At 36.2% G+C, this 22,016-nt stretch overlaps 1 protein-coding gene across 5 annotated transcripts in view; it reads right to left on the reverse strand.

The window, feature by feature from the left end:
* MTUS1 (microtubule associated scaffold protein 1) overlaps nucleotides 1-22,016 on the reverse strand; it is a 98,523-nt gene that overhangs the window by 44,071 nt on the left and 32,436 nt on the right. For 3 of the 5 annotated variants that reach the window (XM_007426897.3, XM_025165862.2, XM_025165863.2), the window contains exons 4-7: nucleotides 15,929-16,108; nucleotides 11,550-11,681; nucleotides 10,012-10,116; nucleotides 7,907-7,957 (exon numbers count right to left, since the gene is read on the reverse strand). In XM_007426897.3, the coding sequence (XP_007426959.2) occupies nucleotides 7,907-7,957; nucleotides 10,012-10,116; nucleotides 11,550-11,681; nucleotides 15,929-16,108 (468 nt within the window). The remainder of the gene's footprint in view (nucleotides 1-7,906; nucleotides 7,958-10,011; nucleotides 10,117-11,549; nucleotides 11,682-15,928; nucleotides 16,109-22,016) is intronic. The other 2 variants (XM_007426898.3, XM_007426899.3) reach the window with 2 other exon arrangements.

A 22,016-nucleotide genomic window follows, 5' to 3' on the forward strand; every position in this document is an offset into this window, starting at 1 on the left:
CTGTATTGATGGGAGAAAACTACACATACATTCCTTTTCCTTTAAAATCAAGCAACCTGCCTTTGACAGTTTTTTGTTGGTTACATTGATAGCCCACTTTCCCTTCAGGGGCTTAAGGCAGCTTACACGAGGACCTCCCTTCACTTTTACCCCTAGAACAATAACCCTGTGAGGTAGAGAGTAACTGGCCCAAAATCACCTAGTGAATTTCTAGGACTGAGAGTGAACTTGAACTTGGGTCTTCCCAGTCTTGGTCCAGCACCTTAAGCAATACACCATACTGACTCTTGATATCAAGCTCAGTAGGAAAGTACAAAACATACTAGTATTAAATATAGAAGGTAAGCAAATCCATTTCCTGGAGCTATGCCAAGTTATTTAAAGGCAAGTTATTTCTAACTGTGTGGGATGCTTTCACCTTGGATCAACAACTGTTTCCATAAAAATAAACTTTCCTTCTATCACAGGAAGGATACCAGCTTTTGGTTATTCAATTCAACCTTGCAACCAGCAGATCAATTTCATCAGAAGTGTGCAAAATATTTCAAATGCAAACTGTTTTGAATTAAAACCGGCTATTCTGATCTCAAAGTGTTCTGACTTGGAAACATGACCATTTCACAGCTAAGTCATTCACAGCTAGATGGTCCCACTGAGAATTTGTGATACTTTTGGTAACATCAGAGTAGTGCTGAAATACACTCAAAATGGTGAAACAACCAGTTTCAAGCTAAGGTACTTGTTTCAGCTTTTGGAGCTTCACACAAACATATTCACTCACACACTGGCTATGTTCATCCCAATTCAGTCTACATACAACATTCTTTTTTAACTAGTTTATAAAATGTAAAACTGTTAACACTAGGAGATATTAATATTTATAATAAATAGAAACTTTTCTAGTTCAAAATCTATAAAAATATGACAAGTTAATAATTCAAAATAGATGTTATTTTCTAATGAAGACTTCATATGAATACACAGCTTTAGAAGTAATTCTAGAGGTTATCCTTTAGTTAACTTGGTACCCTAAAATAAGCTTGCATACAAACCATAAAACTGCTGTAGAGTTAGAACAGCAAACTCTACAACATGAAGTCAAACAGCAACATGAAGTGAAATTGAGTCCAAATACTCAAAAGACCTCTATTATATAGAAAGCTAAAGAAGTTTTATTTTGGCATCAAATAATGATATGAGGAGCTGACAAGGAAATTAAAGTGATAAATTCACACAACACTCCATAGCAATATCTAATTCCACTAAACCAGTAATCCCTGGGAGAATTCTGGGACCTGAAGTCCACACATCTTAAAGTTGCCAAATTTGAAAAAAACTGCACTAAACCTATCTCAAAGTTCCAACCTGCCTCCAATATTTCCTCAGAACCTCATCCTATGGAACATGTTTTAACTTCAATTAGAAGCTTTGTACTTTTTGCTTCTATATTATAATTGCTTCCTGTTCAGTGAGGTAGCACCACTGTTGACAGCATGAGTTCTTTACAATTCCTGCTTTCCACCGGAAAACACCCAGGCTCATTGGTTTCTTCTCAATTGTTTTTCATTGCAACTTCTCCCTCTTCTGTAATTTTTAAAAGAAAATAAAAGACTTAAGAACAAAAATGAATACTTTCCACAGAAAACACATACTGTTCAATTTATCTGGAATTGATTTATCTCCACATAAATGCTTTTGGCATTTTAACAAAATTAGCAAAGACAGAATTCACCATTTACTAATAGGTTTTGTGTCCTAGATATCTGATGCCCAAGGAAGTTTTTAAATATTCAGGAACCCTTGTAACATTCTAAAGACCATTTTTTAAAGTTGCTGGGAGAATACATATTTACTGTTATATAACATGAGAAACAGAATATACTCTTCTCAGTTCTCAGCAGTGTCCCCCCCAAATAACAACAAATTAGATCAGTTCTAGAGGGGCACTACCTGTATTTCTTCTTTCTGTCTGCAGTGTGTGTGTGTGTGTGTGTGTGTGTGTGTGAAGTAATAAAATATAGAATAAGGAAATGTCCTTCTGGATGCTATGCTTGATAGAAGCTCCAATGCAGGAGGCCCTTGGAAGAAAGTAGGATAGGATTATCCTGTCCATAATCACATATGTGGCGAATATTCAACAGCTACTTACAATTGTTTAGGCAATAGATTTCAAAGATGCCTTCAAATAACTAGGTGGCATAGATTTGAAAAACATAATAAAGTACTTTGGTAAAAATAGAGGTCACTATTACCACATTCCTTCCCCTCTCATGCTGGAGGGAATGTCTCTTCCAAAGGCAGAGACAAGGAAAGGCACACTTCACTGATCAATTATGTTTTGATGGCGTATAACCAGCAGTGATTTATTTCAATGGACAATATTAACCCTGTACTAGGTATGTTATTTTAACTACAATTCAGTGGCATATAATCAAGCTCATAATGCAACTTCATGAGCATTTATGCCATGATGACATCAACGACAGAACAGGGACTTATTTTCATACAAGCCAGTTACAAGTATTTAGACATGGATTAGGCAGAACAGTTCTGTTCAGATTATACATCTCTCTTTCTCTCAAACACACATACACAAACACACTTAAATTGCACTGACTCACATGCACAGCAACATCCACAGTCACTTCACTTTAAATGGAGGAAAAACATACTGCAACCATTGCTGCATAAATCTATCAAGATTTGAATCTAGGCTCAAAACACAGCCAAGCTCCTTGTGTTAACAGCTCTTACCAGCCAAGCTTTTTACCTGCAAAGATGGCAAAACAGAATACTTGAACCCAGGTATTTAACAAACAGTAACTATGGCCAATGAGGCTAATGGTCTGTTTCTATATTTTGGGAACTCTCCACACCATGCCTAACACTATTTAGCCTGCATGTTACAGACATGTATTCATAGCCACAAAGGCCATTGCAATATGCAGTCCTCTGTGAGATATCTTTCCAGGGTCTGTGGATAAACCTATTATGTTGAAAAATGTTGTAAGCACATTTTGAAAATTCACTTGTGGTTCAGTCATATCAGAACAGAACAAAGGATAGCCAATGTTCATATAATTATATGCACAGCAACCTTGACATATGCAGTTATTCATTTAATATATAATACATTTTTACAGCTGTATTGTTTTCTTTTGGTATTCTAATTATTTTTCCAGCACCCTATGGTCTGGAGACTATTAAACAGAAAGTGTACAAAGCTACTTGAATAACAAGTTTTAGTGTTTCACATGCAGTCCACGTCACTGATTGGATGATTTACTCTCCTAGGATACATTCAAAACTGTAACAATTAAGCTCTATTATGTGTTCAGACTGACTGTTGTGCTACTGAAAGGGAGCACAAATAGTCCTTTTCTGCATGTGCATAAACACAGGGAAAAGACTAAAGTAGCCATGGGCACTGCCATGCTAACCTGCATGTGAAAAATACCCAAGAGACTCTGATGTTAGAAGAGATTACAGTACTAGGTGCCACAGCCAAGCTGAAAAAGAAATATCCACAGAATGTGGAGAGAGAAGTAAGAAGCAGAGCCGGAATTTCACTGCCTGAGAATACACATGGTAAAACAATAATAGAAAGCTTTGAATAATTTACATAAATTCGTGTTGAGTATTTTAAAATCTGCATGCTAACGTTCCCATAACTGCATTTTCTTTTTACTCACTATTCAAAGGCAGAAAAGTACTGAACAAAATGAATCCGTCCATTTTAGAAAAATTAAGCCCAATCCCATTAATTGCAACTGTGAAATTTCTATTGCCTAATGACATGCCCTAGAACTGAGGTTATTCCTAATGTAAAATAATTTCTTCTCCAAATTCAGATACAGACTTTCAGAATTCCATGTAATATCATGCTAAAGAGATGAAGATAGATATAGAATTGAAATTCAAAATTCTTAAACCTATAGATGTCTGCTATGTGAGCACGGGAAAGGACTGCATATCATACGGTACAAACATTCACCTTAAAATGATGATTTTTTAAATTTATAAATAGATTACACATGTGTCAGGTTTAACATACAACCACCATACATGTACACACACACACACACACACTCTCACATTATACTCTGCTAGTAAAAAATGGATTAATTGGTCTGACAAATACTTGGTTTTCTAAGGGCTAATGTTGTGAGAAAGAAAGGCACCCTGCACAATTCATAGTTGCTATTAACAGCCACAGAAGTCAACAAGATGTCCCCCAGGAATACAGGAAAAAATACTAACCTGCATGAATAATAACTGTGCTTCTCCTATATCCAGAAGGAAGCCGAAGATTTCGGAGTAATCCTTTTGCAGTTAGTCGAACATGCATGTTGGATAAGGAGAATTTTGGGGACCATAACATGTCTTTAGATGAATTGGAAGAAAAACAGCCAGGAAACATTCTCCATATACTGTCACATACTATCTTTGCAACTCAGCTCTGAAGCCATGAAGTAGCTGGACAGATAAACCAACTCACAACATATCAAAACCTCTCTTCATTTCTCCACTGAGATTCCAGAATCAGATTAACCCTACAAGAATCCAGAAAGGCAGATACTACATCCACGAGGTAAACACTGCTGCCAGCTTCGTTGCCTACAAACAAGAGGCTTTAAAACATAGCTCGCTCTGAGAATAAAACTGCTCTGTGATTCATAAGCAGCTCTGAATTACATCACACTGTTCAGGTTTAATCAAATGTGTGATACAGTGCAACAGAAAGTGGGAGGAGGAGGAGGAAGTGGGTGGTCCCCCAAGCTGAATATATAAACCAGAATATCACAGATCATGTCATTCATTTTTCAGGACCACTAGAGGAGAAGGTTTAATGTTCCACAAGATGGATCAAGACTATTCCTCAAAGAGCTTTTAGTCAATCAAATGTGATGTTCATTATTCTGAAATGCAATTGACCCAGCAAGAATAGATAATAATATTTTGATTCTTTCTGATCACATACAAATTGATTTATTGTTTACTGCTGTATTGATATTTTCTGTTTGTTTATAAAAACATTAAACAGAGTTCTTTGCATATAGGGTTAGGCTAATTTTGCAGATTTGTATAATTAAACAAATGCTTCAGTTTAGTGATACTATCATTAAGTAACCAGTAGTCATAATATAGGATAAGTGCTTTAAGCAGTATCAGTTAGGAACCTGTCACTTTAAAGTTCCAGGTGTATTTCAGAAGGAAAAGGAAAAAAAAAAATTAAACCAACTTTGTATGCCATGCAGGACCCACAAATTTATGATTCACTAATTCTAATTTTCCAGATAGGAAAAGCTGATTCAAAAGTGCTGAATTGCTTATAAGGAAAAAGCAGCAAAGTGGCATGAGGAGATGCCCTAAATATAAAAAATGGACTAATTTCAAGATATGCAGAATATAGGCTTTGTTTAACACTGGCATTCCCCTATGAAGAATACATCTCAAGCCATTTGATCCTTATTTCAAACCCATGGAACAAGTGATTAGAGATTCAAGGCTAGCCCTACTTTTTTTAAAAAAAATTACTTGCTATATAACAAGTACATCACCAGAGAATAAAAAAAAAATAGCCTAAAATCTGCCAAGGCTTTAACAAGATCAGTGATGTAAGAGGTGGGAAATTCTTCAAGCACATTCAAGAAAACATTCAGGTCTATCAAATGCCAGCACCAGCTTGTTTTAATCAGTTCTTCATGCCAGCAGAGATCATCCTAAATACCATCAGCCTAAAGCTGAACAGACAGCAACCTATTACAAGAGAATTACAGAGAACTCCTTCATTTTCAGATCACCCATTCCACCCATGAGAATATAAAATCTAGCCTATATCCTGCTATATGCATGAGGCCATGTATTAGTTAGTAGGGTTATATAACTAATTCAAAAGTACATTGGTGCAAATGAAATGAATTGGTTCTTGAAGCAGTAAGAAAACCACTGGTTTGTAATGTCTTTCCCAGATTGGGTTTACATGTGTGCACACATACAGCTGCTTCACATATAAGGCCCATGAGTCTTTTGCATCCTGGTTATCATAATGTACATGAAACCCTTTTGGTTTTGGGTTTTGGGTTAGCAGTCTCAGTATGAATACTGAAATCAACCAGGGCAAAAAGTCTGAGCTGACCAAATACCATGCCTGCAATCAACACATCAAGTTCAGGAAGAAAGTACTTCAGGTAGCAAAGTACATGGGATACCATTTTCATGATACTAGAATTGTTTTTCTCTCCATCCCACTTAGATCAAACAGCTTTATTTCGGAGACAGAGCCTACTAGTGCCTCATTAATGTATTGAAATTATTCCTACTTTTTTTTACAGCTAAGTGGGCGGGCTGGGGGGCCTGAATTTGCAGGGACCAGATTCTCTTCGTGTCTAGTATTGTCTCTTTTGTTCCCAATTTAAGTTAAAAGGAAAACATTCTAGGATTACCATCCAAGAATTATTCTCTTTGATGCCTGCACAAATTCTAGATTCATTTGATTGATTTTAACACACAAGAAATGCATTTCAGAACAAGCAGTCTTTTTGAGAGCTTAGAAGAGTGAGCCATGTTCCAGAACCATTTTAGATATTAAGGCAGAGGGATCACTGACAGTATTCATTCAGCAACGCAAGATTACAATTCTTGATGAAGATTGTTTTGAACAACTAATTGATTTATATTTTGAAAAATGGAAGAATCAACTATTGGCATTTGTTTCTTTGTTGCAGAAGATGGACTGTTAATGCAAGCTGAAACCATCATGGCACCTCCCTTCCATTTCTGTGTTAAGTATGTGACAAAATGAAGACTCTGTGGTTTTAACACTAGATTTTTTCTTCTTCTCCCATCTCCACTTATTTTGTCTGTAATCCTAATGAAGAATTCTGAGAACTGAATTGTTGAGATGGCCCAATAAAACATTAACACAATTAGTATCTCTTACTTTCCTTGTGGGCAACACTGCTATGTTTTGAATAGTTGGCCTTCTTGAGTTTTTCACAGAAATAATCTGAAGCACTACAATAGTTGCAAATTTGGGCCATAGCTGGATTTACTATTAATATTTAAAATATATTTAGACCATCAAATCAAATATGAATTACGGTCTATCACTAGAATACAACTAGAGATGCAGACAGTAAAAATAAATAAATAGAGTCATGACTAAGACTTCAGTCCCATTGTACATCCTGGTCCTAATGAGGACACATGTTCCTATGAGCCCAGATTGCTTAAGAAGCAGCAGCTTCTTCATAAAATACATTTTTTATTATATAGGTAATTTCAGGGACTCTGTCTACCAGTGAAGAGCTTATATAATGTGCATCAGTGCCATCTGGTCACTTTTTTAATAAGGCCTGAATTAATTTTGTCCAAAAATCAGAATAAAACATAGATCATAAGAGAACATATCCAATCAACATGACCTCCTTAAATGTGATGATGATGATAGCTTTAAATATAAGCATGAACTAATCATGTATGGAGCTAATGAGACGGGTGGGAACAAGAAGGATGCTGAATTGTTTTCTTGTACTCAAAGTGGATCTCACCACCAGATATTTTTTTTTCCTTCCAGCTAAATTCTAGTTTACAGAATTAAATCTAAGTAGATAAAAACATTCAAGCCTCTATATGACTAACCCAAGGGGGCCAAGTAATCCATAAATGTTTGGTCACAAAATGGAAAGAGAGTATGCAGCTTCATTCAGCACATGTAAATTAACTCTAAATGTGAGACCTATGCATTTAAGCAGTAAAATATTACGCAAAAAAAGTCCTAAGTTGTGTACTTACACAATCTTAACATTTCCAAAACACCTACGTATGCATTTCAGGACTGGAATCTTCTTGATAGCATAAAGCATTTAGGAGTTAGTGGGGAGGGAAAGATTAAACTACTCACCAGAGCTGAATGCTGACAATAAGTGCCTGGGTCCATTTTGTGCCGAAGGCCCTGCAAAAGATAAAATTCTAATTTGGCATGGAACACATCTACAAAATGAACACATTAGAAGAAGTTTCCATAGATCATATTACATGTTATCTGCAAATGCATTTAAGTATGTTTGGCTATTAATCTTGAAGGCAATGTATTTGTCTCGGTATCAGCTACCGAATATTAATGGTAAGAGATCAAAAGCTGAAGATTTTATTTCACTTATTAAAAGTTGTGCTTTTAATAACAGGGAGACACCACTTCTGGAACAGTTGTGAAAAGATAATCAGGAGGGATTTGGGCCCTTTTCCACTCAAAGCATGCTACTCCATATCAGGCAAGTCTTTCTGAATTCAGAGGCGCTGATTACTGTGACTCATGCCCTCGTACACTAAGAGTCCTACATACATGGAATTAATCTTTTGTTTCCCCAAGAAGCCTCACCCATACAATCCTATTCTATAAGACCATACCCAGGGGAAACTAGTAATTTCTTCAATCATTCACACACACACACACACAAACACAAACAGATCATTAGGAAGGTGGGTTTGGCTGCCAGGTAAAATTTCTGGATGTAGTCATTACATCAGAGATGGTTCGTTTTGCTTGACTGGGTATAGGAAGAATCTGTCTCCCCAAAAGGATGGTTTTCACTTCTTTTCCACATTCTGTAAAATGGTGAGAACAGTATTCAGAGAAAAAGAAGAAGATGCCTTCATGTATCTAAACAGGAGACCCAGATGACCTTTCTCCAACCATACTCTCTGTTATGAACTTTGGATATGTGCTTTGACCCAATATCTTATTCAAGCAGATACTATGTAATCCATACAGATAGGTTGATTATACTGTTTTGTTTTTAATTTTTAGTGTGAACATTTCCTTCCCTTGTTTTTTCTTTCTCCCCATTCTCCCAATATACTTCTTCTGAACTCTGGAGCAGAGTTTTTCAGATTCTGTTCTATGCAATCCTAGGGCTCCACGAAATCCCATCAAGAGACAGGAATCCCATCAAAAGACAGAGTAAGGGCAAAAAAAAAAAAAAAAAAAGAGGTTCATTTGAATGCAGCCAATTTTCTATTACTTGAGTTTTGCCTCTTGATTATCGGTTCTGGAGAGGCATGAGAATCTATCTATTTCTCTGTCTATGACCTGAAAAAGTTTGAAATCCTCTGATCTAGAGATTTGGTTTCATTTGTGTAAAAGGGAAATTTCCATTAAAATCTTTCCTACATGCAAGATTATATTGTTACCTTCTTATTTTCAGGATCTTAGGTTCCGGTGAGTTTTGCAATTTATATCTTTGGGCAGGAAGAAACAAAGATCCATCTTTTCTAAAGGTAGGCTGAACAGAGAACATTTTGGCTGATAGGGTTAGGAACTCCCTGGACAGAATGTAGCAGGAGACTTAATCCAATTGAATCCAATAATCCTATCATAATTATTGTTTAGTGGGAAACCCTTAGAAAAAGAAGCCTACCAGTAAGATTAAATTTACTTCCTCCTTTCCCATTTGAGACAAGGGAAGGGTGGAACCTTCTCAATTAAATATCTTCATATGAATTTTCAGAAATGATACAATTATAGCTGAGATAAAAATTCCCAAGTTGTAATAATTGTTTGTTAGGTTTATAACTTATCCTTCCTTCAAGAAAGGACATAGTAGATTATATAGTTTTCCCACCTTCCATTTTCCTCCAACAACCTACCTGTGAAGTAGGTTGGACTGAGAGTGACTGACTCAAAATCACTCAGTAAGCTTCTGTGGCTTAAGGTGGACTTCAATCTAGATTCCCCAATGCTAGTTTAGCACCTTAATGGATTTTGCAACTGATATACTAAGTCAATGACAATGTAAACCCCACCATGAAAAAAAGGTAGAAATCCTTCCGTATTAAGTAAAATATACAAAACCTAGGTTTAATCACATAGCCCAACTTAGGTCTGATAAGTTGAACAAACACCATACCAATTAACTGATAGTGACAAAAAAGAAATCAGAAAATACACAGATCATTATTTCACCTTAATTATACCACTACAACACAAGAATGAAATGATCATTTTACCTAATCGTTGACTCCCTCTTAGATCACCCGCTTTCTTCCCTGGAAGAAGAGCTCCAGCAGACTTGGGCACACATTGGTTCACTAAGCCTAATTTATTTTTTGCTCCTTAAGAAAAACAAATCCACAAAAGAATTATGTTAGAATATGACATAAGTAAAGTATCAAGCATACCTCAAAACTATAGATGAACAGCAGCTTGTTTTTTTTTTTTTAAAGTTAGCAGAAGCATACTACATACCCAGCTTTCATAATGGCTATGCTACCTGGGAGTGCTTGGTTCTATACCCAAACACATTTGGAAGGCACCAGATTGAGAAAGGCTTCTTTAGTTCAATGCTATAAGGAAAACCCAGATGCTGCTATGCAGTTTCTGCTCTCCTCTCATCCCCACATACGCAAAGCTGCCCCTTCAATCAATGATAGGAGATGAACATGGCACAGTTCCCATTCAGGGATTCCATCATGCACTGGGTCCACAGAGAGCAATCTTCTCCAATCTGGTATCTTCCAAATGGTTACTGAAGCTACTATTCTTCAATTCCTACGATTGCAGAATGAAGGATGGGAGAAGACCCAAATTAGCAGCAGATCCTTCTCTTTTGTTAGTGGCCTAATTGGACACTTCAACCTTCTCACAGAAAGCAAGCCAATACTCCTTCTGTAAACAGAAACACCCGGATGCAGTTTCTGATCTTTCCTTTCACTGCTGATTTCTAAAGTGAGATCTGGAATAATTGTCAGGTCTATAGTTCTATTCTCCTGTTCAATCTATGTAGAGAAAGTAACAGCCAAATGTCACCCAAACAGGCCCAACGTCTCTCTTTTATACTGATCAATTTGTAGCCAGTCATATTTATTCTTTAAGTGATTATGTTCTGCTAGGTTCCAATCTACATAAAGCAGTCAAGTTACTCAGCTACCATGGTGATAGTATCTCTAGCAGATCATTAACCAAGGAGATAAAGAAAAAGCAAGACATTTCATATAATTTCCAAAAAAATCAACTCTCAGATAGGAAGTTACCTACAGTTGATCTCAAACTGTCTTTAAGTTACCAAGATAGCCAGTGCCTGAACAAGAAAAATCACCTTCTGGTTTAAGGATTATAAAACCTTTCTGCCTATTAGTGCAATTACAATAGTTCCAAAGGTTATTTCCAACTTTAAAAAGATAACCATTGTGATTGCAAGCTGAAGTGTCAGTTTTCAATCAGCCCCAACTTTTTAATATAAGTTGATGTCCACAATCCTTTTTTTATCAGAACTGTGGACATAAAAACAGGCAGCAATAGACCTTCAAAAGGATTTAACAATCTTCTGCTAACTTCCCAGTATGTTTCTCACTAATGTCAATTACCATCAGCCTATCTGTCTTGTATATCCTTGCTGAGGGAAAAGATGCACATAGCTTAGAAAAAAACCCTTTATATTTCCTTTTAAGATTACTTATTTAAATTCTGAATTCCTTGTAATATGTAGGGCAGTATGTTCTGCTTGAAGAAAAAAAAGGTATGCCAGCTACCATCAGGGATCAAATACCTTTGGGTGTACTTTTCAGTGAAAGGACTCGTGGCCTGGGCACTGGCTTTAGAGAGATGGATCCGGCTGTACCATTCTGACATGCATATTTGGAAGCCCATTCTCCGTTCTTGATAATGGTAGCACTTGTAGCTATTTAAAAAAAAAAAAAAAAACATAAACCACAAATTTCTTAATACATTTTGAGAATATTCAAAATATTCTATAGCAATTATACAGCACTGCTGTAACATTGGTACTGCAGAAGGTGTGATATATGACAATGAAGACAGCAAAAAAGGCTTAAAGGTCTTAAAGAGTAACAGACTTTACACCATAAGCTTTTGTGCATTAAAGTCTACATCATCAGCTATATCAAGTGTCATCTTTAATCGGCACCTGAATAGGTAATAGATGTACACTTTTTAAAAAAAATAAATGGACACATTAAACTATGCTCACAAGGAAAAAAGCTCTAGCATTAGAAGCTGCAAACTGAAGTGCCATCAATATGCTAACACACAGTTCTGCTGCTCCCTGGTATCTAAGTCCAAGGAAACACTTGATTCCCTTAACCATCCTGATGGTCAACAATGGGAAAGAAGGTGAACATGCTGAAGTTAAGCCTAAACAACCCAAAATAGAAAACCAAATTCTGAGATGGTGGTTCAGCTTCTGGTGGATGAGTCTGTGCTCTCTTGAAACAGCAGATCCTCCATCTGGAAGTTCTCCCCAAATGCCAAATGTATTTGCAGGTGGTGCTGGCAGCAATACAGATTCAGTTTGAATCTGGTGCATCAGGGGTCGTACAACACAACAGGAGAAAGTTATAATTGTGTTGAAAAACCTGCACTGGTTGCCAATCATTTTCCAGCTTTGGTTTTTACCATTAAAACCTTGAAGAGCTTGGGGCCTGGCATGAACCTGTTCAGCCATTAAAGTCAGCAGGAGAGCCCCTCTTAAAGATATTCTCACTTTCTCATGTCCATTTGTTGGACACATGGAAGAAACTGTAAAATGCATTCTCTTGCGAGATGTGCTTATTCTCCCATCCTTCTATTTTCGTGAGAAAAAGTCAAAACTATCCTCTTTAGGCAGGCCTCATTTTTTGTTTGAATTAGTTAAAATCTTATAAAAGCAATTAAAATTGTTATTAACTGATTAATTGTGCCCTGGACAGAAAGGCAGGATAAAAATTAAACACACAAGCCAATGTTGCTTAAATGAGAAAAGGAATTGCTCTTTCAAGTAAACCAATACTGTCTTACTTGAAAGCCAGTGTGGTGTAGTGGTTACGGCATCAGGCTAGAAACCGGAAGACCATGAATTCTAGTCCCGGCTTAGGCACGAAGCCAGCTGGGTGGCCTTGGGCCAGTCACTCTCTCTCAGCCCTAGGAAGGAGGCAAGGGCAAACTACTTCCGAAAAACCTTGCCAAGAAAACTGCAGGGACTAGTCCAGGCAGTCGCCAGGAGTCACAACAAAACAAAACAAAACAAAACAAAACAAAACAAAACAAAACAAAAAACTGACTTGAAGGCACACACATGCACACAAAAAAAAGAGAAATATCAGGCCCAACACGGTCTAATGGTTAAGACAATGGGCTAGGATGGGGGAGACCTGTGTTCTAGTCATGCCTTAGTTACAGAAGCCAACTGCATGGACTTGTCTATAGAGTTGCCAGGAGTCAAGATTGATTCAGAAAAAGAAAGAAAGAAAGAAAGGAAGGAAGGAAGGAAGGAAGGAAGGAAGGAAGGAAGGAAGGAAGGAAGGAAGGAAGGAAGGAAGGGAGGGAGGAAAAAATATTTTGGTTTATGATGTGAGGTATACTAGCCAATTAACAACACAGACTGCTGCCTTATTTTATTTGTCTGAAAGATGCTATTCGCTTCTCAATAATTAGCATATAGCATATTCATTTTTCTATACAGTACCTGTTTTATTAGCTAGGGTGAAAACACTCATCTGATCCTGATATTGGCCAAGTGTTTCTGATAAATACCATCATAATCTGAAGGACCACACTTCCTTTATAAGCTATTTAATATAAATTTATATTATATTTACATAAGAAATATTTACATAAGCTATTTCTTATCTGAGAAGCTTTATGGACAATGAACAGCTTGTTGATAAGTTTAATTAGCAACATGAACTATAACCAGCAAGATCACAAAAATAATGAAAACTATTATTTGTTTAAATAATTACATTTAATTTAATTATTTAAATGTAATTTAAATGTAATTCAATTTAATTATTTTATCATTTCAAATGGAACTGCTATGTTCAGAGTTCACGCTTTTGCATTTGCTTGCTACATGGCTATTCCTGTGCAAGGAGAAAGTACACTTTAAATGCTTAACATTCTGATCTAAAATATGAAAAAGGCAGAGGACTTCCCCTTTTTCTTTTCATCTTTTTGTTCCAGACTGTTCCACTATAATCTTCTTTACACTTACATTTCTGAGGAATCATGCCAGGCCACAGACAAAGGCAGCTGTTGAACAATCTCATTTTAAATGGTACAGTTTTAGGGCAAGATAATTGATCAATGTTGGGGGTTATGGAGAAGAAGACAACAGTCTAGTATAAAAACATGCTCGAAAACATTGCAGGACCTGCACAATTTATAAGCAAATAACAGAAAGCACTGAGCCTATATTAAATGAAGAGCTGTTACTCTGAACTTGTTTTTTTTTTAAGAGCCCATTTACAATCATGCAAAATTATACATTAAGTTTTAATTTATAACAGTCTCACTGAAGATGCTTGTTACTTAAACCTTGACAGGAGGGAATTCTGTAGTGGTTATTGCAGACAATTTATTTAACTCCAAAGTGTACTGAGCAAAGCCATGCAGACACTGATAAGGGGGAGGGTGAGAGCAGAGATTTTTAAAAAGTATATACTTATAAAAAACAGGTACAAGATCATCTGGAGCACAAAACTCAACAGCTGGAAATGAATTTGGCTAATGTATTTTCCAGATTTTACTATGGCTCTAGAATATGCATCAGGCATGCATTACTTTATTAGAAATTAAATACATTCCTCCCTCTCTTATCCATCACAATTTTTTTTTTAAAAAAGACAGAATGGAAAAAAGCATTTCATTTGACACATTCACTTCATTTATGAAAACAAGACATGCTGCCCCTTTTATCCATCTATAGATAGATGTACATGGGTAGAGATATAAAAAGGATGGTCACCTACTTCTTCTGCCAGTAAATGTGGCTAACAAAGGAATGATACAAAAGCTGTACGATCCCACTACCAGCAAGGTCAGTAAGGTAACATCGTAGTGGCTTCCTGAATCTGCCGGTGGTGTGAGGGTAGAATTGATGAAAATATGAGGAGAGAAGTCGGTTTCTGTGCAACTGCGAAGTCCTCCTGGTACAGTCATTTAAAATGATCAAAGCAAGCTCAGAGCTTGGAAGACTGCAGCCATGTTCCCCCTTGCGTATTCCCCACGCTTGCTCTTAGTGAATTACAATCAAGGGTGGGCGGCGGGGGGGAGGTAGAGAGAATAGTAAGCTTCAAGGCAGGAAACAAGAACCGATTAATCCAACTAGCAAATCAGACTTAAGAAAAGGTCATCAATTGGATCCTTAATCTGGAACTGGAGACCATGACATCTCTTTGTTAAAAAGCAAAACCCTTTCCTTTGTTAGGAGTAAGGATAGAATTGCACAGACCGTTTACAACCTCCTTAGGTGATCCAGGCACTGAAGTAAACAGACGAACCAGTGGCAGGCAAGTGAGCCAACATGGCTGTCAGTACAGAGCCAATCTGTGGGTAGGAGAAATGCATGCTGCAAAACTTAAACAGCAGGACTGCTCTTTTAAAAAGCATTACACACAGGGGATATTTTAGAATTGCAAGGGAAGCAAAAAGACATCATTATAAGCTTCTTGATGCTGTATTACTGCTTGCCTCCTTAGCTCATACATTTTAGCCTAATATTGCTCTTCTCCATATGGCAGGTTTGTCTTCCTTTAATATGTCACATCTTCCTTCCCCTTGGCAAATCTGTACATTGCTTAATTTACTCATTTCAATGCAGTAATAAAACAAGCAACAATAACTTTTATTAGAAGGCTGTGCAATACTTATTCCTTCTGTGTATCAGCCAGGTGTTTGTAAGTAACAATTTGTTAGGAAATCTAACAAAATGAGAGGATTTGCTGCTGAGGATAAATTAGATTTCAATTATTTGGGCCAAAACATTGTCTAAAACTATTGAATGGTGTAACATAGGAGTTCAAATGGTATGGCCATTCTGGAATTACTAGTTACTACCTTTGGCTGAGGAGAAAAGCAGTTACAATGAACCACTATGGGTTTTATCCAATTATATGTTAAAACAAACAATAATCCCCAAAATGGACTTACAATTATTGCTGCAAGTGCTTTGGTCACTCTGAGTGCTGCTGACTGAAGAGATGCTAGAGGTTCTCTGAAGTCCTGGTCCTCTAATGGGCACTTTTGAATTGAGACCAGAACTAGCTGAAGATCCAGATAAGGCCTTGACAGAAGTAAGCCTTCCTCTGGGAGAAAGAGTTCCTACTCCTGCTAGTATAAAGAGGGATAAGTCAGCAATAATGCTGCTTCTTAGATAAAGAAACAGTACTTTCCAAAACAATTCAGTCTTCTTAAAACAATATTTCAACTTTATTTTCTCCAGCCAGGTAATACTACATTTGGGACATCTAAGAAGCAAGTTACAGCAAAGGAGGAAGAGATAAGGCCCTTGCACTTGAGCACGGGTATAGTTCTTCTGCATAACTGTTTGCATTAATATAATAAAAGGAGATTCAATAGAGTAGGCAAAATCAGCTAAATTTACATTATAGACAGTGATGTCTCAATTATGTTTGCCATCTATGACTTCTTGCAATGCATTCTGCAGAAACTCAGAATGCAGGTTTATCTTCAATATATATCTTGCTATGTGGACCAGAATATTATTAATTTCATGGCTATTTGGTAAGCTTGACAGACTACTTGATCTGGAGATCTCTCAATGATTCTACACATAACTTTCTTTCATCTCAATTGTTATGGCCAACAATAAAGAAGAATGCTATAAGCTGCAGCTGTGCAACATCTGGATTCACACCTGTTTTTCCTATCTTTCTCAGTGAAGTACAATCTTTACATCATCTGTCAGTGACTTCCAAATGTGGCAGACTACTACCATAGTCATCCTGTTGAGCATGGTCAAGAGCTGTGCTGGCTAGGGGGCCAATGAGAGAAATATCTGAACAGATTTGAAAGACATCTGTTTCAGGAAGAATGGTCTAATCTGTTTTTTTTTAATTAAAACACAGTAGAGCATTCATAACTTTTGTACAACTTCTTTTGCTGACAGTAGTTAATCAAAGGATGGTCAAGAATGCCTTTGTTTCGCCCTGCCCTGTAGATCTTGCAATAAGCAAGATCCTTGCAAACACTCATCTCTTTCCATGATTCAATTATCAGAAGGAATTATATTATTCCAGGACTGAAAGTTTCCATTAAATGTCAGCTACCTGAAGTATTTAAGCCAGCCAGTAAAACACTCATTTGAAAGGGAGTTTTTACCATCTCAAATGTATGTGATAAACTATTACAAAAACTAGAAAATATTATACTGCTATTACTCTCCTCAACACCAGGTGGTATTATAAGATAGTAACTTGGAAAGCAACTTGGAAGAGTTTTGCTATTTTACTGATAACCTACTTATACTAGCTAATTTATTAGTTAGTTGCTTAAAGATCTAGGCAGGTATTTACTTTTTTTCCATTGACAACCCAAAGTTTCTCCAGATAAATTGGCACTGATTCAGTGAACAATAAAGCCAGTTGTCTGAATAATTAGCCAAGAATGCAGATAACCTGCATCATTAAAACTAGACCACATACTAAGTAATTGATATTACACACACACACACACACATACATATATATATTTGCTTATTTAAAGCATGTTTATCTCACTAGTCAGCCAAAAAGGCTCTCAGGGTGATTTTCATAAGAGTGAGTGTGGGTTTTGCTATGCTCAGCCTTGACTATGCAATGGCTGCATTTTATTATAGTAGTTTTGCATTTATGTTTTGACTTTTTTATTTTTATTGATGTACCGTGCCTAGAGTCACAAACTGTGAGTGGGGCAGTCTAATAAGCTCTTTAAATAAATAAAATATAATAAAATCCTATCCTCGGGATTATATTCTAAAATACACAAAACCATGAAAAGGGTTAGACGAGAAGTGGTAGAAAAAAAATCTGATGATGTAGTTGGTTCAAGTGCCCAGATAGATAGAAATATTGTACTCAAGTGTTCATGGCATTTTTTTTTTTTTTGTCTCTTCACTGGTCTTGTTTTTTGCTGACCTGGTTCATCCCCTTTCCATTTCTTTGTCTGTTCTTGACAACCAAGTGCGTCTGCTTCCCCTTTTACCCATTCAGGATAAAAAGATTCCTTAGAATTCCTTTTAGCAAGGTTTAGGAATCTTATGATGAAAAATATGCAACAACAGAGTTGCACATAGAGAAGTTTAACATTCCCAGTGTACATTTCTTCTCAAAAAGCTCTCCTGAAATTCTTATCTCACCCAGAAACAAAATGCATTTAAGTGAGAAAGCCTGCTGGGCAGGTAAGTTCAACAGGTAAGAAGTTACCTGTTGTAAATGAGTGTGAGGGCATTCAGTAAAAAGTATTCGAAAAAAGAATCTGCAGAATGTGTTACTTTAAAAATAAAGTAACATATCCTATAACTTCTTTTTTCAAGTATTCTGTACAAAATTCCGTCACATTCATTTACACACTTTGATTTTCTGGCAGTTTAACATACATTGCAATTACACAGACCTCAATAGAAATCAGAGGAATGAGTTTCAAAAGTTATATATTAGAAAATAATCACCACTTTATTTAATGCTCCAAGACATTTTGCAGAACAAATCCTGTGGGTAACACCTACCTAAGAACAAAGAAGTATTTAATACAAGTGTTCTGGACTACAAAAGGCCATACATTGCCAAAGCAGTCATGAGCCACCAAGATAATGCTTCAGATCCAACATGAAAGGAAGCATAACTGAAGGCAGTTTACTTCCACAATGCTAGAACTACATAAGGGACTGTATTTATTATATGAATGTTGTTGCACTAAAGACATCCTCTCACATAGACTCACAGGTCTAATATGGCTTTTTAAAAATAATGATTGAAAAAACAGAAATGGCATACAATGAAAACTGTCAAAAACACCCTTATCCTGAACAAAGGATACAGGGGCTTACAAATCTGAGCTTTTCTCCACACATGGAGAGACAGCATCTGATGCTTTTATGCTGTGGGGAAGTGGTGAGCCTCAACAGAGGGAGAAGCTCATTATCTTATTCCACTAAGCTCCAACAAAAAAAGAGTAAGCAACATCATGGCTTAAAAAATTTCTTTGAGCATCAGTGTAGCCTTAGAAATACCCTTTTATTCCCCTGTGCTTCAAAAATCAATGTGACATCAGAAAGATTTTTACTTTTTGAAGCATTCTTTCACAGAAGCAAAGCATATATTGCCAGTGAGAAACTGGCAAAGGCATTTATGGGATACTGATTCTATGGCACAGATTAAGACAGATTCTCTATGGACCTGAATGCTTTCCTGATGAGTAGAAATGAACTCTACAAAAAATATGTATCACTGAATTTTTAGCCTGGATCAGATGATGGGAAATCTGTTTATTATGTTGTTATAAATCTTAATACAATTGTATTGTTTCGATAGAATGTTTATGCAATATTAATTGAAAAATTATTGACATTTAATTAAATTTAGATAATTTAGTATGCTGGAAATAGAGAAAGGAGAAAAAAAGTATTCTATCAATATCAATTACAATTTAGGATGTCAATATTAAAAGCATAAAATGATTTGATTTTTTTCATCCAGAGTTAACATTAAAAAGAAAAAAACGCTGCTGATTGCATGAAAGTATTTGCGGTATGATAAAGGTTTAGATCTTGAGCTGATTACTTAGTGTTAAGATCTCCATCGTATTGTTACTATATACTCTGTATGTGTGTGTGTGTACACGTGTGTAAAGATATACACAAAGGAATAAATAAAGCATATTTAGCAAGAATTAAAATTCCCCAAAAAAGAAAAGGGAAGAAGGAAGAAGAAAAAGAACTATTGGGTTTCTAACTTCCTTCTTTTTATACATCTGCTAATGGAAATCTATCCTTGAATCATTAGATTTGAAAGGTTTATAGAAATCTCACTAAGGGAACAGGCACACAACTAGCTTTAAATGTAGATGTATTCCTAACATGGGTGGTGTTTGGACAATTAAATACATGCATGATATTCCAGATTAAGTGCCCTGTCCCTTCTATTTCAAATTTAGAGTTGTGCCTTTAAGAGCCAGGGTTTTATATTACCCGAAATTACAAATGATTAGTTTGTTTCTTCTTCTCATAAACTTTGGCAGAATACAATCCTATTTCTAGGATCCTGTTAAGCCTCAATTTTCACAGATCCTGCTATATTCCACCAGCAACTTGATACAAACATGGATTGGATTACCTTATTTCTGTCCTGCAAGTGTGTGTCAGTACACTGCATGTACCTCCTTGCTGGTGGGATATGCACAGCAGGATGTTGGCTTCCAAGGCAATCTCTACATTAGAAATCCCAATGTGCATAGAATAGCATGGACAGACTTGGGATAAAACCGGACTTGTGGAATAACATGCCCAGACTGACTAATTCTGTTCTTACATTGAGCAGAGAATGCTGCATGTGTAATGCTGCACTGATTACTATGGAAGAGAGCCTAGCCTGGTCTATACCTTTTAAAAAAGCATTATGTGAAACCCTCAGAAATCAACGATAGGTGCCAGAAATCAGTATCAGAGTACCTATCTGGTGATGATGACTATTACATGTGGAAGACTGTGACTTAGAATGTAAAAGGAGTAAATAGTAAAAAGCACAAATTAATAAATGAAGTGAAAGGAAGAAAAATAGTTAAGTTGTATGTCTGCAAAACTAAGAAAAAGGGGAAGAACATAAGACAACTGAATCAAGGTGGTCTGATCTCATGGAGTGGAGTTGATTGAATAGATACAAGGAAGGGAAAATAAAGATTTAATTATGAATGAAATGTATGTCACAAAATATGAATTGATGCTATCTAGGTTATTGTGGGTGCATATGAAAGTAAGAACCATAGCTTGGAGACAGTTGTATGGTATACTTCTATAAATGGTGATAATGAAAAAAGTAGAAATGAATTTGGTGGAAATTTCCACAGCATCCTGAATTAATGCGATCTAATGTAACTAGAAAAAAGAAAAATATTCAGTGAGGTGCCAAGAATAGATGAGCGGAAAAAGAGAAGAGAAATAGCAGTTGGGCTATTCAGAGACCCAAGAATGAATGAGGATTACAACTGCTTGGGGAGCATCTGCTTAAGAAATCATTTTTATTAAGTACATAGTTTAAACGTAAGTATATTCATAGGTAAAGATGGAAAAGTAATAAATACAAACATGATTTCGCATTTATGATGAAAGGCAGAGAATTAGTAACGAAAACCACAGTGAGAAGAGATTCTGAATATTAGGATCAGGAATGAATCTTTGGGAATAAATGGACATGGAAGAAAAGGAAGGATAAGAAAGAACCTAAAGTTAAAACAGAATGACTGCAGGAAGCGAAAGTAGAACTCCTGTATGAAAGTGTAGTAGAAGATATATTAATATCCCAAAAAACGAATGGCAACTGGATATAAGCAGAGGTGTCTGCAGGGTTTAGTTAACAAAAAGTGAAGAAGGCAGTCGTGACTGTGTCAGTAAATCTCTGCTCCCTTTTTACATGCATGGACACAAGAAAGAGGGTCTGAAAGCATCTTGGATGTAGTGAAAAGAATTACAGAATGCAACGAAAGAATGCAGAGTTACACTAACAGGAAGTAAAAAAAAAATGATGCATGGTGGAATGGTGAAATGAAAAAGGCTGTGAATAAAGAACCAAATGCATATAAGAAAATGACCATTGTAAAAGAAGAGAATGGAAGCTATTGTTTAATGTGAAGTAGAAAAAAATACAATTCCAAAGAACATAGTGAACAAGATCAACGAATGGTTAAGATCAAAAGAGGCAGAAAAAATGCAGAGAGATTTTGATGGAAATAAAACTTATTTGGAAGTGAGGGGCTGAACAAGGAGACTCCAGCAGAATGAAGGGAATTTTAAAAAACGTTATAAAATAATTTGGGATAGAACTAAAATTGAGTGAATGCTGAAGAAATATTTTAGAGATTTGTATGGAATAGTAGTCCTATGACAGTGAGTGGACTTTAAACAAATAGTATTTGTTAGTGCTCAAGAAAAAAAAATAGCAAGAAAATAATAAATGCTTTGAGATATTTAAAAAATGGAAACGCTCCAGGTATAGATTGTATAACTGGAGAAATGTTAAAATATGGG

The sequence above is a fragment of the Python bivittatus genome, unplaced genomic scaffold (assembly GCF_059951505.1).
Source record: "Python bivittatus isolate LINGU-HERP-01145 unplaced genomic scaffold, Pbiv_v1 ctg000070_np1212, whole genome shotgun sequence".
Lineage (NCBI taxonomy): Eukaryota > Metazoa > Chordata > Lepidosauria > Squamata > Pythonidae > Python > Python bivittatus.